This window comes from Agelaius tricolor, unplaced genomic scaffold (genome assembly GCF_023055355.1).
Source record: "Agelaius tricolor isolate 1412-34295 unplaced genomic scaffold, bAgeTri1.0.p SCAF_19, whole genome shotgun sequence".
Taxonomy (NCBI): domain Eukaryota; kingdom Metazoa; phylum Chordata; class Aves; order Passeriformes; family Icteridae; genus Agelaius; species Agelaius tricolor.
This window is the reverse complement of record NW_027269279.1, coordinates 7149914-7162838: the sequence shown is the minus strand read 5'-3', so window position 1 is coordinate 7162838 and position 12925 is coordinate 7149914. Positions and strand designations below refer to the sequence as shown.

General features: G+C 45.5%; 1 protein-coding gene across 1 annotated transcript; it reads left to right on the top strand.

The window, feature by feature from the left end:
* The first annotated feature begins 78 nt into the window (after positions 1 to 78).
* Positions 79 to 12567, top strand: DAGLB (diacylglycerol lipase beta). The gene is made up of 15 exons (XM_071444064.1): positions 79 to 338; positions 869 to 1020; positions 3154 to 3328; positions 3814 to 4075; positions 4150 to 4275; positions 5272 to 5399; positions 6316 to 6442; positions 6781 to 6864; positions 7313 to 7390; positions 7761 to 7841; positions 7925 to 8052; positions 8519 to 8587; positions 8683 to 8755; positions 9749 to 10002; positions 11430 to 12567. Exons 1-15 carry the CDS (start codon positions 244 to 246, stop codon positions 11620 to 11622), a joined length of 2025 nt encoding a protein of 674 aa, XP_071300165.1. The 5' UTR covers positions 79 to 243; the 3' UTR covers positions 11623 to 12567.
* The last annotated feature ends 358 nt before the right edge of the window (positions 12568 to 12925 follow it).

Genomic DNA, 12925 nt, shown 5'->3' with positions numbered 1-12925 from the left:
CGCACGCGCCCTGGGCGCCGCCGCCCTTCCCGCCGCCTCGCGCGCGCGTCCCGGAACGGGGCGGGGCTCGCGCCAGGCGCGTGCGCGGCACCGCCCGATCGGGGCGGGGCGATGTCCGCAGGGCGGAGTGGGCGCGCGTGACGTCACTGCCCCGTGAGGTCGTGCCCTCCCCGGCGGGCGGTGAGGCCTGAGGCGGGGGGAGCGTGTGGGCCCTGAGGGAGCGGCGGCGGCGGGACCCGCAGGATGCCGGGGCTCGTGCTGTTCGGCCGGCGCTGGGCCATCGGCAGCGACGACTTCGTGCTCCCGGGAGCCTTCGAGCTGTTCGTCAGGCTGGTGTGGTAAGGAGCGCCCCGGGGCCGCTGCCCGCCGGCCCGGCCGCTCAGCGGCGAGAGGAGCGGTGCCTGCGGCCCGGGTGCTGTGGGTCCCCGGCACAGCTCGGGGTCGGTGCACGGTGCGGTGCCCACGGCCCGGGCGCTGTGGGTCCCTGGCACAGCTCGGGGTCGGTGCACAGTGCACGGTGCGGTGCCCGCGCTGCCGCTGCGCTCCGGGCCGCCCTCACCCGCCGCGCTTAATCCGCGAGTAGCGCTCGGGTGTTTCGTAATGAACGCGGTGACTGCTCCGGGAGCCGAGGGAGGCAGCGATAGCACCGGGCAGGGAGCCTGTGGCTCCGTGTGCTCTCGGCGGAATTGTAATTCCTGCTGGTTGCTCGTGTAGTGGTTTCATTCCGACACTTCCTTATGTAACAGGTCCCTTGCTGTTAATCTTTGTGTGGTGCTTTCATTGAGGCGACCACTATCGATCAGGTGATCGCGTCGCAGCAGGCACTTCTCCCTTCCTGCTGTAACTGTTGTTATCTCCCTTCCCGCAGGTGGATTGGGATTTTTGTCCTTTACACTGTTCACAAGGGGCAGTTTAACTGTCCTGGGGGAGGATTGCTGCACAGCTACCTGCTCGGCCTCATCATTCTTCTGGCTTCCATAATATGTGCGTTATGTGCTCTTGTATACATCAGTATGCAAGGTAAATAGTTAATAATGATGTTTTGTCTTTATCTAGTAGGATTATAATAGATGTCTGTTTTTAATCTGGAGCTGACATACAACCTATACAAAATTGAAATGTTTTAACGGTAGTCAGACTTGAAAAACTCCAACAGCATTAATATATTTACTTTAATAGTATTACCTTTGTTAGTCTGCAATCTAACATAATGAATAGATACAACAGCTTAGTTCAGCTAATGTTCATTGCTGTCAGAGCATCCTGAAAACTCTGTGTGTGACCTCTGATGTAACACTGCTCCACCTCTCTGACAGGGATTTAGGGAAGTGTGTCCAGAATCATTTAGAATCATTATTCTGTTAGTTCTGCCCTGCATAGGCAGGTTTACTCATATCTTGTGAAAGTCCCTTAGCTGCAGTGGGCTGCCTGGGGAAAAACACACAGAAAAGTGAATTGCATAAATGTCATAATAAAACTGACATTGAGTACTGTCAAATAGAGCAGGACCACAACTTGAAATGAATGGCTGAACAGAAGTAAGGACCACAGTGCAACTTCTAATTATTTGTAGAAATGGTTCATTTTGGGTTAAAATTGCTAGGAAAGCTTTTTTCGGGTGAGGCACCTGATCATTGAAGTAATGTTAAGAAGATTAATTTGAAATATGTGTGTGGTCTCTGGAGTAACAGATGAAACTCCACAGTTTCCAATATCTTGGTTCTCATGACTCACTGAAAATAAGTATTTATGCTTCTGTAAATAAGTATTTATACTTCTTTCATTTAAGCAATTTTAAGAGTGCATGAAGAGAAACTATGACAGAGCAGAGCCTGATAATCCTGGCCTTGAATCTGACCACTGGTTTTCCTAGAGTTTCCAGAGGAGGGGAAGTAAGATCAGCCAGATGTGATGTTTATATCAAAGTTTCACAGAATATCCTGGGTTGGAAGGAACCCCCAAGCATCACTGAGTCCAGCTCTTAAGGGAATGGCCCATACAGGGGTCAGGCCCATGTCCTTGGTGTTGTTAGCACCAGGCTCTAACCAAAGCTGCAGAGGTGAGGGATGTAACTGTAAATAGCAGTGATGAAAGAACCTTGTTCAGTGTGAAAGTACAGCTGTGAGGCCATTGCAAGTGAGAAATTGAGCAATTCTGAGGCTGAATTTCCAGGAAAACAAAGGGTGAGGTGTGTTGGAATGCGTGGGTTTGGGCGTGCTGGTCTCGCACCAGCCCTTGTGCTGTCCTGAGGATCAGTGGTGCCAGCAGGGAACCTGCCTGGAGCCCTCACACCCTGGGGTGCTGTGAGAAAGGAAAGTTGTTTAGAGGAAGCACAGCTCCATCTGATTGTGTCTGTGTAAGCATACACAGTGCTGCAGGACAGGCTGCAGCCTGGAATGGGAAAAGGCAACCTCTGGATCAAAGGCTTTTGAAACAGCTTCATCACTGGGTGTGAACCACAGCTTTGTTATTGGAACAGTTCCCAAAGTTGTTTTTCTTCTGCAGCCTTTACAAATCACTTGTCTGCACCTGAGCACTCACACCCCACTACCCATTACCTTGGGATCAGCAGACTGGTTTGAGAGATGAGCTGGCCAAAAGTTACTCCCTTTTTTATTGCCTTGGAGTGCTGAAACTAAGAGGTTATTAGTAAATTAACAATAGAGAAAAGAGCCTGAGAAGCATTTGTCCTGGTAATGGTCCTACTTTGTTCTCCTATTATTATTTAGTAACTCCAGTAAAAAAAACTTCATTGTAGCCCAGCAGAATAGGATTTGAAAATGAAATATTAACCAGCTAAAAGCTAAATAGAATAATAACAACAGGCCCCAGGAGTGATGAGGAACTGTAGATGAGCCAGTGCTCCTGGATGCAGCTCTGGCACAGCACTGCTGCCTCCAGTTCAGTGCAGAACTGTCTCTGGCTAGAGTTGGTTTGGGTTTTAGTGGAGTAGATTCTAAGAGTCACAGCTATGCATCCATTTTTTTCTTAGCTTCAATGATAGCTTTCCATTAGTATGAAAGAACTCGATAATTTCACTTAAATTGCTTACTTTCTGTAAAGCCCAGAAAGTTCATATTTCCAGATGGGATTTTATGTACTTGAGGTGCATTCGTGAACAGTTCTTGCTTTAAATTCTCTCTCTAATTTCAGGAACAATTTCCAATCCAGGCCCAAGAAAATCACTTCCCAAAATACTTTATACTCGCCTGCTTCTCTATTTCCCTGAATTCATCTGGGCTGTTGTGGGAGCTGTGTGGGTGTCAGACAACAGCGTGCAGTGTGAGAAGACTGTGATAAATGGCGTCATTGGGACAGTTATTGCAAGGTAAAGGTGCCTCCCCACAAATCTGAGCTTGACTGTGTGTGGGAAAGGGAAAATGAGTTGGTATCCTTCCCTAAAAAAGCTGCTTGCCTTGGGAGAGAAAGTGTGTCCTGCAGTGAAGGAGAGGAGGTGAAGGTCAGAAAGGATAAGAGGGGCAATGGGAGTGTAGAAAACTGGATAAGTATGAAGAGTGTGGTAACCTGATCACTGAGCTGGGAGTGAAAAATGGAGCTGCTGCTCCTCTGTGCTGCTGCTCCCAAAGCTCTGGGCTGTGGTTCCAGGTTTGGTGCCCTGTTCTGGTTCCCAGACTATTGCAAGCACAGTCCAAAGAGCTGCAGCCTCAGCACAGCAGCAAGAGGTCTCCCTACAGAATTCCAGAACTCCCCAGCTTTGGTTTTGGGCTGCCAAGAAGCGTAGTTGGGACTTGTTGCACGTTGTCAGAAGTGTCTGGTTTCACAGTCTGTATCCCACTCCCCCCTCTCTGGCAGCTGGATTATCATCGTCTTTACCATCATTGGAGTTGTCATTGTCTTTGACCCCCTCGGGGGGAAGAAGACGTTCTACCTGCCCGAGGGCGTGAGCCGCAACCTGGAGAGCAGCCACTCGGGGCAGCTGCTGTACAACGTGAAGAGCTCTGCCACCAGGGTGTGGGAGAAGAGGATCAGGCTGCTCTGCTGCTGCATCGTGCAGGACGACGACCACCGCGTGGCCTTCACCAGCATCGCCGAGCTCTTCCGCGCCTACTTCTCAGTAAGAGCCTTGCTCCTTTTGTGTTGGGCGTGGAGCTGTGGGTGGTTTTACAGAGCTTCCGTGTCTTTGTGCAGGACACTGACCTGGTGCCCAGTGACATAGCAGCTGGTTTGATTCTGCTCCATCAAGAACAAGATAAAATGGAAAGCTGCCCCAAAGAGCCTGAAGAAGTCCTGTGTCATTCTCCATCATCTCTTGTGGTAAGACGGCCTTGGTGCAGCCTCTGGTGTCATTGTCCTGGGAAATTGTGCCAGGTCAAATTGAAATGCACTCCTTTCTGGAGAAGGTTTTCTTGTTTTATTTTGTTTATTCTTTTAATAAAATTAAACACTGTAATAAAATTCATAACAATGAATTATAATTCATTCATCTCATTTGACCACAAACAATAAGTTTGTGGTCAAAAACGTTTTTCTGCTTTTGCATGAGTAGAACTTTGAATGGGGAATTAAGTGCAAAGAAGGAAACCATTTAGGACATTTGATCATTGATTTAAACAGTTGGGAGAGAAAGGGAACAGAGGGAGAATGAATATTTGATACTGTTTGCATACAACTGGGAAGGTAATCTAGTATGTACTGTGGCTGTTTGTCTGCTGCAAGTACCCAGACAAGGTAAGAAGCAAAAATAGCATCTTTTAAAAGCTTGCAGGTGATGGGTTAGTTTCATAACTGATTTTTGCTGGTCTTCAGTGGAAAAGTGCCTTTGTAAATTTTTCCCCTCCTTTTAACCTGTGTTTCATAGATGTAGGTAGTTTTAATTTAACCATGAACTCTGGAGTTCCTGGTTCCTTTACTTTAAGAGGAACTCTGTCAAGTTCCTTTGGAATGCAGCCAGTGGGATGGGGTTGTGCTTTAAAAGTCTCTGCAGCCTTCCCTTGGACATCCTTAGGTAACATAACTGCAGTGAATGTTTTCAGCATTGAGCTTATCAATGTAGCAGCATTGGAAGAAACTGATTCACTGAGAGCTTTTCAAGATCCTTGAGCTGTGTAGCTACATAAATAAACACAGATTTTTTCCTGAAATACAAGTGGCTATTTTTAGTTCCTCTTAGACCTTGAGGTTTTCCTTTTGGGTGGTGTGTATTTCATAATGCTTTGATTTTCACTAGCCTGTTTTCAGTTTTATTCTGAGGCTGCCTAACACAACTTCCTCCCTTTCTCTACTTCCTTTTCTTTCCCTGTGTGCCTCCAGACTGATGATTTGGATGTTGAGCTGGAGAATGCTGCTCACTACATGCTGTTTGCTGCAGCTGCCTATGGCTGGCCCTACTACGTGTACACCAACCCATATACTGCACTCTGTAAGCTCAATGGTGACTGGTAGGTTTGACCTCAGAGCTTAAAAACACCCAGCTGCCTTCTGTTTAACTAGTCTGAGCAGAAATAAAATAGTTACAATAGCAGTGTTTTTGTTGCATTAAATGATATCACTCTTGGGTGTACACGAGCTTCACTGCTGGAGTTATCTTTCAGAAATTCAGAGAAACAAAATTCCAGTGCCTTTCCACTCTCAAACAGATTGGGATTTTTTTCCATGGGAAAAGTTTGTGATTGGGATAAAAAATTCATTTAGCAAAATGCCAAAGGAAGAATTCAAATTAAATGAAACATGTTTTAAAATGAGGCTTTTTAGAGGTTGCTTTTGGGCACAGATTTACATATAGAAATAAAAGTCTATCAGTAGTTTTCTCTGTCCTGAGGAATTATCAGAAGTTCCCTGTCCCTCCAGCCTTCTTTTTGTTCCTTTTGACCCCTTTACTCAGAAATGTTTATGGTCAGTAAGTAATTTTGCATATTGCTAGATAGGATTACTCTATGTGACCACTGGTATTTGTGACTGGAAGAATAATTTTTGTAATTATTAATATGAAATATCCATATGATTTACTGAAATATAAATCACTTGAAAAAAAATTATCACATAATACTGTGGATAAAGCATGAGATCAGACTGCTGTGCAAATTTTTGTTTGAATTTCATTTTTCCTTGTTTGTATTTATCTCAGTGGCTTGTGATGTTAAGAATTCCTTTCTTAGTGCACTGTTTGCTCTGCCAATGGTCCTGTCACAAGGCAGAGGTAACATCTTGCATCAGAGTGTTTACTGCTGCTATTGCAAGGAGAAAGCACTTTTGATTCCTGCCAGAAGGCCCTCTGCAAATTTAACTGAGTTTGATTCCTTGAAAGGAAACCTAACAGATTGGAACATGAAAGTTTTTCTCTTCTGTGTTTGTTAGTTGCAGAAATAGAGCAACAGATTCTGAAATAACGGGCGGTGATCGTCATAACTTTCACTTTGGATCCATCCTAAAAATAACAGGGCTGCAGTACAGAGACTTCATTCATATCAGCTTTCATAACAAGGTAAACAATCTGGACAGGCTTTGGGCAGGCTGTAGTGATGAATTCAGGGAAAGCAAGGCCTGAAGGGTCTAGTTTGCCTTCAGCATTTATGAAGTGTAAGATGCAAAGCCAAATGAAAACACTGAGTGTGGATTTCTTTTCTAATCTAACAGAACAGCCCCAAAACTATTGATATAAATCTGTCTCAGTGCTGAAAAAAGGCCCTTAGACTAACCAAAAAAGAGACCAATTCAACTTCTTTCCATAGTACAGTATGGAGCTCAGTAAGAGCTTGGCCTTGTAAGTGCTTGCCCTTACAAAATGTTGGTGTCTTTAGTGATTACATTTTTCTCCTTCAGATCTATGAGATTCCATTTTTTGTTGCTTTGGATCACAAGAAAGAAGCTATTGTGGTCGCTGTGAGAGGAACCTTGTCCTTTGAGGTATGATGCATCTGCTGTCAATAATTATAGAAATCTATAAAATTCTTTATAGAAATGAGTGAACTCCCAGGACCTAGAGGAAATTGTGTTAGGCTGGCACATGTTAAAATAACTCACTCCCAGGTATGAGTCTCCCAGGTTTAAGTTGTGAGCCCCCCTGCCTTTGGGTGGGTAATATTCCCTGTGCCACTGGAGGAGAGAGGGCAGGACAGGCAGGGGTGATTCCAGGTGCCTGTGAGTGAAGGTGCATCCATAGTGGGGTGTCTGCAGTTGGAAGTTGCCAGGCTTGGAGCTGTGCTTGCTGTGTGTTTGCTGGGGCTGGGCTGTGTGGTGGGATGTGCTGTGCTGCTCACACAGCTGGCAGCCAGCTGTGACAGGGGTGAGCAGCAAGCACAACCCAGGAGCCTCCCAGCCCTGCAGGGAGCTCTGACCAAGGCTTTGTTCACAGGACATTCTCACTGATCTGTCAGCAGACTGTGAAGACCTGACACTGGAGGAGGTCCTGGAGAATGGCTTTGTGCATAAGGTGTGTGTGTGCAGCCTGTGGCTCTCTGTAGGTCAGCTCAGCAGTAGCAAGCTAAAAACACCTGGCATCCTTAGTTAAACAGAAGAATATTCTCCTTGTCAGATGGATTGCATGAATTATTTCAGTGTAAGGTGCATCAAATGCTGCCTCTGGCACTGCAAGGTAGAGTTTTTAATAATCCTCTTGTCAGACCTAATGTCCTTATGAAATATCCCCAGACCTTTTTAACCCATACATACAATACATAGAGGCCTCTTGGTTCTAGCCAGACCTCTGTCAGGAGGATGTCAAAGAGAAGTTGTATTTAAACTACAGCTGTATCACACCCCAGATTAGAGACACCCTTCTAACCTGAGCTGCTCTCTTGTAGGGAATAACTCAAGCTGCAAATTACATCTATCGGAAACTAATAAATGATGGAATTTTAAACCAGGCTTTCACAATTGCCCCAGTAAGTTACCTAACAAATAATTTGATTTAAAAATTACCCACAGCTTTTTCTGTGCCTATCTGAGTTTGTCTTTCTATCTGCAGGAATATAAACTTGTGATAGTTGGTCACAGTTTGGGAGGTGGGACAGCGTCCATCTTGGCCATCATGCTCAGGAACTCCTTCCCCACCCTGAGGTGTTTTGCCTTCTCTCCCCCAGGAGGGCTCTTAAGGTGAGAGGCTTCTGCTGCTGCTTCTGTGTCCAAGCTGTGAAAGTCAAGGCAGCTGCCAGCTGTGTTAGCTGCCAGCTGTGGGCTGACTGTGGGGAGAGTTTGCATGTTCTCCACTCTCCACTCAAATTCATTTGCTCCATCTGGAGTTGAGTTCTTGATGGAGAGTGAAACACATCTGGGGAATTCTGTCAGGCAGAACAATTAGAGTTTAAAATAACTGCTCCAGTTATTAACTGGCTTGTCTGCCTTGGCCTGTTGGACATCCACACACCCTTGGAGTCAGCACTGAAGTTACTCTGTCACCTTCAGCAGGAAGGTCTGAACACCCACTGAGGCACTGACTGCAAAGGGTGCTGCCACATGCTTGTATTTTTACTGAATTATAATGATCATCCTAAAACTAAAGTGTGCTTATCTCCTTAGTGGATCTAAACTGCTTTTTTTCTTTTTTTTTCTTTTTTTTAAGCAAATCACTTGCAGATTACACTAAGAATTTCATCATTTCAGTCATTGTTGGAAAAGACCTTGTTGCAAGGTAAGATGAAAATACTTTTAAATTGATATTTGGAGATGTGTTTGATAGTAGACAATAGGAGGCTTTGCTTTACTTTGTTCTGTGTGTTTAAACAGGTTAAGTATGCCCAACATGGAGGATTTAAAGAGAAGAATAGTGAGAATTGTGGCAAACTGCAACAGGCCCAAGGTAACCAAATGCAGTTCCTGGTTAAAATTGTGGAATTGTTACCTGGGTTAAGCCCCAAATTTAATGCAGTGACTGCTGGTGTATTTTTGATCTTAAAACTGAGAGTTACAATTGTGTTTCAGAACAAAATTGTTTGCATTTAATTCAATGACATTTGTGTTATTCTCCTATCCTGTAAAGTTGTGTTGTTGGAGAATAGGATTCAGTAAGACTCCCAATATACTGGTTTACAACATCAAAGGCCTGAAATTATCTGTTTGCTAGTTTGGCTGATAAAAGGAAACTGTTAAAAAACAAAAATGGGAATAAAACCCCAAACCACTAAAGTGACAAAAAGTTAGTAAGATTACCTACTTTAATAGTGTAATAACTAGTACCAGTAGTAAGCAAATTGTTGTTTTTACTTATATATTACTATCAGAATTCATTTGGAAAGCAAATATTTCAGTGTTACAGTGTTAAATCTTTACCTCTTTTTACTGTTAGTGAGAAACAGTTTTGAATGTGCTGGATCAGGTGGTGTCAGGCAGGAAGGTACTGGAGTACAGAGCTGTGGCTCACAGATTCAGAACTGCCCTTTTGAGCATCTGAATTTGAATCTGCCATGCCTCAAGATTTCCATGCAGTGCTAGGGATGAGCAGAGGGTCTGTGTGATGTCATAAATGCAGAATAAGATAATGGACAGGTAGAAGTTACAGGTGCAAGAAAAGTTCAACCTGCAGAGCAAGAATCCACATGGAGTAATTCAGCTGGTGAAGATGGTCATGTTTTCTGTAGTTTTACTGGAGGCTAAGGATCCATACTGCTGAAATTAATGTTCCTGTGGGGAAAGTTCGGGAAGAAGATCATTATCAAACAAAATTTGGGGAGCATGTGCATAAATTTTTAATCTTTTGATTGTATTTTCAGAGGAAGTGTGTGCAAGCACACAACTAGGATAAGTTACTTGAAGAAATGCCAAAGTTGACCTGGACTGTTCTGTCTGATTTCAGTACCAGATTTTGCTGCGGGGGTGTTGGTACGAGGTGTTTGGAGGAGACCCCGATGATTTCCCCACAGAGCTGGATGGGAGGAGCCAGGATGCCCTGACCCAGCCCCTGCTGGCCGAGGAGAGTTTAATGGTTCATCGGTCACCTTCATACAACGCCCTCGAGGAGGAGCCACACTTGAACTCACCCCCTCAGTATCCTCATCTGTATCTGCCTGGAAAGATTATCCATGTTGTTGAAGAATGCAGCTCTAAAAGGTAAGTGGAATGAGGAGTGTCACTCTCCTGTCTCCCTAAAGCTCCTTTCAAAGTGCCCATTTCCAGCTCTGTGCATCTCCAGTACCCAGTTTTGGTTATTGCACATTACCCAGTTTTCAGTTTCTATTCTGTGTCTCCCAGCTTCATCTGTTTCACTTCAAGCCCTGGACACTGTTCTCTTTTGATGTCTTATCCTGCCCTTTATTGCAGCTGCTGAAGTGAGGACTTTAAACCCAAACCTGGCAAGTTCAGCTTTGCCAGGTGGCAGTTTCTGCCCAGGACTGCAGGTCTGCAGTGTCCTGGTAGGGGTGGAGTGGTAACAATTCCTCATTCCTGAGCAGTCTCCTGAGTGCTGGCAATAAGAAGGAGGTGCAGTAGTGCCTGTAGGGCTGCCCCATACCCAGTGTGTGCCCACATAGTCTGTACATTTTCCTGTCACTTGCTGCTTTTCTGTGGATGCAGGGAGCTGAGACAAAGACACCAGAAAGCTGAAACTGCTGGAAGGGTGAGGATTGTGGCTTTGTTGGGGCAGTGTTGTGTTCAGGGGTTTTTTTGTGGGTTTTTTTGTTGATGTTGGGTTTTTTAGACAAAGCAACCTGAAATAGCCCATAAGCCAGGCAGGCCCTGATAGCTTCTCGTGTTCTGAAACAGAAATCAGAGCATTTTTAACTTGCACAGGACTATCTTACAGAAGAAAAGAGAAATTGCCCCTTACAGAGAGGAAAGAAAAGGATTGGAGAAGAAGTTCACTTCTTTCCTCCCATTCAGTAGATCAATGTTTTGTTTAAGCTTCACATCTTTAATTTCTAACAATTTTAATACTGGCTTTACAAGTTAGATACTTGAACACCTCTGACCTGGGCAGGTTTTCCCAATGGCTGCTCTTCTGCTTTATTGGGCAAATTTATTTTCTTTTAATTTCTATTACTCAACAGCACAGCAGTTAATAATGGGAGTTTTTCTAAGTAGGCCTAGCACACCAGAGCCCCCATCATGTATTTGGGATTTCATTTTACAGACTGGTGCATCCTGTGTGCAGCATTAAATGTATTGCCTGGTCTCCTATTGATACCACTGGGATTTATTCCCCAAATTTGACATTACCACATGAATGTGCAGTGTTCAGTGCCCTCCCTCTCCTAGCTCAGGCTCTTTCTGTGGTTTTGGGAGCAGAATTATTTGATCTCTGATGGCTTCTTTCCCTGTTAAAGCACAGGGAATGTGGTGCAGTTCTGCCCTCAGGACACTTCATGGCAGCAGTTTTGCTGTTTGCTGAAGGGCAGCCCTGCAGCTCTCTGGGATCCCCCCTGCTGCTGAGAGAGGGCTCCAGTTCCTCCCTCAGCCCTGGCCAGAGTCTCCAGGGTGCCCGTTCCAGTTCTGACAGAGCCATTTTGTGTTTGTGCTGTGTTTATGTTTTTTTTCCCTAGGTTGTGTTCTTCAGATATTAAATACATGGCACGATGGTCAAACGAAACCGTCTTCAGCAGCATTTTAATAAGTCCCAAGATGATCACAGACCACATGCCAGATGTTGTGCTCAAAGCTCTGAACAGTTTGTCTCAGGAACATGGATCGTGTCTGTCTTGTCAAACACGAGAATACAACCCCAGTGCAGTGTAAGCACAGCTCCAGGAGGACCTGGGGGTTTTGTTGCAGGTTTCAGGTATTCAGGACACATTCCACTTTCATGCTTAAGTGGATTTCAGTACTTTTCTCACATTGCATAAAATGAACAAGGGTCTTAGTGCCCTTGCCTCTGCAGCACTCGGGGAATGTTGTGCTGGTGAAAGCACAGACTGTGGCTCTGTGCTAAAGGCTGGGCTTGCCCAGAAGGGATCAGGATGAGGAGCTCCAGCCCAGCCTGTGTGCGCTGCCACAGCAGCTGAACGCTGACCAAAGTGAATGTGTGAGAAGCAGGGGGCAGAGCAGAGCCTTGCCAGAGCTCATCCAGCACCTGCAGCTCCACTTCTGCTCCCTGTCCCTCCCTGGGCTGTGGCAGAGCCCAGGGGCTGCAGCTCAGGGCTGCAGGGTGAGCGAGCCTGGCCCGGGCTGGGGCTGGGGCTGGGGCTGGGCAGGCTCAGTCATTGCACTATTTTTTTCTTACAGATCGTGCTGGGATCCCAGGGTTGCAGGGGAGGGCTTGTTGTGGTTAAATGCTGCTTGGATATACATGTGCAATATTCTTTAATCTACCTGTCTTTTGTATGTGTTGATCTACATCACTGCTTTTATTGATTTTAAACTAAAACTACTTAATGAGAAGGAAAAAAAACTGTTCAGGCCCTGGCATCATGTTGGTCACCTGCTCTAGCTCCAGCTACTGAGCACCACTCTGATCCTGCCAAGAACGTGTAACCAGTTGTAATGATTTTTAAAAAGTGGATTCCTTGTTTCTAGTGTGTAAGTAACTATTTTAATTTTTTTTCCTTTTTAAGGCTCAGCAGCATTTATTTAAAAGAATTGATGTAAGTAAATTATGATGTGGTTGAGAATTAACTGTGTGGATGTTCCTGCTGTGATACTCGATATGGAGACAAAATTAAATAAAACTTTGGCTCCTGTGCAGTGACAGGTACCAGTGCTGGCTGTCAGAGCAGGGAGGTCAGGCAGCACCAGGAGGGACCGTGCTGCTTTTGGGGCCCCAGCCTTGGGTGCAGCCACTCTGGAGGAGGGGAGGTAACACACAGAGCAGGGCTTTCAAGAACAGCCTGGAATCTGGGCCATTTAAGCACAAACTGTGAGCGGTTCAGAGCAAAAGGATTTCTGTTTGCATAGAGGGGAGTGGAACAGAGACCCTGTCCCCCACTGCCAGCAGCTTTAGGGCACTGCAGGAGCAGCAGCAGGAGCTGTAACAACTGCACTGAGAGGGCAAGGCCTGTGCAGAGCTGCTGCCAAGTGCTGGGTTTAGTTTGGGCTCTCAGGG

Excerpts from the sequence above, each read along its gene's own strand:
- DAGLB (XM_071444064.1), top strand. The coding sequence starts at position 244 with ATGCCGGGGCTCGTGCTGTTCGGCCGGCGCTGGGCCATCGGCAGCGAC. Across the intron at positions 6,865-7,312 it reads GAGGAACCTTGTCCTTTGAG|GACATTCTCACTGATCTGTC; the intron begins GTATGATGCATC and ends CTTTGTTCACAG. Across the intron at positions 8,588-8,682 it reads GGAAAAGACCTTGTTGCAAG|GTTAAGTATGCCCAACATGG; the intron begins GTAAGATGAAAA and ends GTGTTTAAACAG.